The sequence below is a fragment of the Coffea eugenioides genome, unplaced genomic scaffold (genome assembly GCF_003713205.1).
Source record: "Coffea eugenioides isolate CCC68of unplaced genomic scaffold, Ceug_1.0 ScVebR1_2238;HRSCAF=3228, whole genome shotgun sequence".
In the NCBI taxonomy this organism is placed as follows: Eukaryota; Viridiplantae; Streptophyta; class Magnoliopsida; order Gentianales; family Rubiaceae; genus Coffea; species Coffea eugenioides.
In genome coordinates this window covers 130,292-132,147 of record NW_020862706.1, presented here as the reverse complement: position 1 = coordinate 132,147, position 1,856 = coordinate 130,292, and the positions used below count along the sequence as shown (strand labels likewise).

General features: G+C 35.4%; 1 protein-coding gene across 1 annotated transcript; it reads left to right on the top strand.

Moving 5' to 3' along the window:
- Positions 1 to 592: 592 nt before the first annotated feature.
- LOC113756374 lies at positions 593 to 1,540 on the top strand. The gene has a single exon (XM_027300062.1). It carries the CDS (start codon positions 593 to 595, stop codon positions 1,538 to 1,540), a length of 948 nt encoding a protein of 315 aa, XP_027155863.1.
- Positions 1,541 to 1,856: the final 316 nt, after the last annotated feature.

Genomic DNA, 1,856 nt, shown 5'->3' with positions numbered 1-1,856 from the left:
TGTTATGAAATAACAAAAATGTGGATGTTCCTTTGTATTCCCAAGGGGATTAATTCATGATTTTATGGCTACTTATGTATATAGGTTACAATTCATAAATCCATTCATGTTGCGGAGAAACCGTTTCATAGGTTTCTTCATATTATTGTAGTAGTGGATGTTTAATAAGATTTATGTACCTTTATTTTTGTAGTGCCTATATATAGAGGTACATTGAGACCCTTTGAGTGGACTTTTGTATCTTATTGGAATATAAGAATATCACTCTCCATTTTTCTACTTCTTTCTCCAATATTTCACTTGATATTATAGTAGCTTATTTTATTAGTTTTACAACACGTTATCAGCACGAAAACTCTACTTTTGAGCAAAAGGTGAAAACGGAGGCGCTACTTTGAACAAAAGTAAAGCACAAGATTTTGCCGAAATTCTGCCCGTATTTCTTCAAGTGACTTTTGAGGTAAATTTCTAAGTCAAAATCTTATTCCAATTTCTTATGGCTAATCTTACAAAACAAGAGTTTGTACCTCTTGATATTTCTGGAAAAAATTATTTATCATGGGTATTGGATGTTGAAATCCATCTTGAGGCAATGGATCTTGGTAATACTATTGTGGAAAAAAATGAATCCTCAAACCAAGACCGTGCCAAAGCTATGATTTTTCTTCGTCATCATTTAGATGAAGGATTAAAATCAGAATATCTTACTGTTAAAGATCCTCTTGTCCTTTGGCGAGATTTGAAAGAAAGATTCGACCACCTGAAGTTGGTCGTTCTTCCAAAAGCCCGATATGATTGGCTTCACTTACGGCTGCAAGATTTTAAATCTGTCAACGAATATAATTCAGCTATGTTCAGAATCACTTCTCAATTATCATTATGTGGCGAAAAAGTCACTGATGAAGATATGTTAGAGAAAACATTTTCTACTTTTCATGTCTCTAACATGCTCCTGCAGCAGCAATATCGAGAGAAGGGGTTTAAAAAATATTCTGAACTTATTGCATGTCTTCTCTTGGCTGAACAAAATAATGAATTGTTGCTGAAAAATCATGAGTCCCGACCAACTGGTGCAAGTCCATTCCCTGAAGCGAATGCGACCCAATTTCAAAATTCTGGTCGAGGTCGTGGACGTGGCCGTAGAGGTGGCCGTGGAGGAGGCCGCGGACGTGGCCGTGGCCGTGGACGTGATCGTAGTAAATTTGTGCCCCGTGAAAATTTTAACCGTGGCAAGCAACAAAATGTTTTCCAAAAGAGGGAAAATAACTACGATCAGAAAAATGGAGAAAAGAAAGTTTATGAAGAAAAATGCTACCGGTGTGGTATGGAAGGTCATTGGTCTCGTACCTGTCGTACGGCCGAACATCTTGTTGACCTCTATCAAGCATCATTGAAAAAGAAAGACAAAGGTGTTGAGACAAATTTCATTGATCAAAAGAATGACTATGATGATGGTGATGATGCTGACATGACACACCTCGATGTTGCTGATTTTTTTGAACATCCTGAAGATGTCAACAAATATCCCATGATTATTTAGATATTTTTATGATGCTTTATATCTTTCATGTAATTTCCTTTCCATTGAATATTTATTTTCGCATCTTTATTAATATTTATTTTTGTTTGAAATTTTCTTCCTGAAGAAGAAATGGATGTCAAATATTTGGGATTAAATAATGGTGATGATGATATTTGTCTCATTGATAGTGCTACTACGCACACCATATTGAAAAATAAAAAATATTTTTCTTGTTTGAAAATGGGAGAGACAAATGTTAATACCATTAGTGGTAGTGCAAAATTGATTGAAGGCTCCGGAAGAGCCACTATATTTCTCCCTGAAGGGACTAAAA

Coding starts and splice junctions, on each gene's coding strand:
- LOC113756374 (XM_027300062.1), top strand. CDS start 593: ATGGATCTTGGTAATACTATTGTGGAAAAAAATGAATCCTCAAACCAA.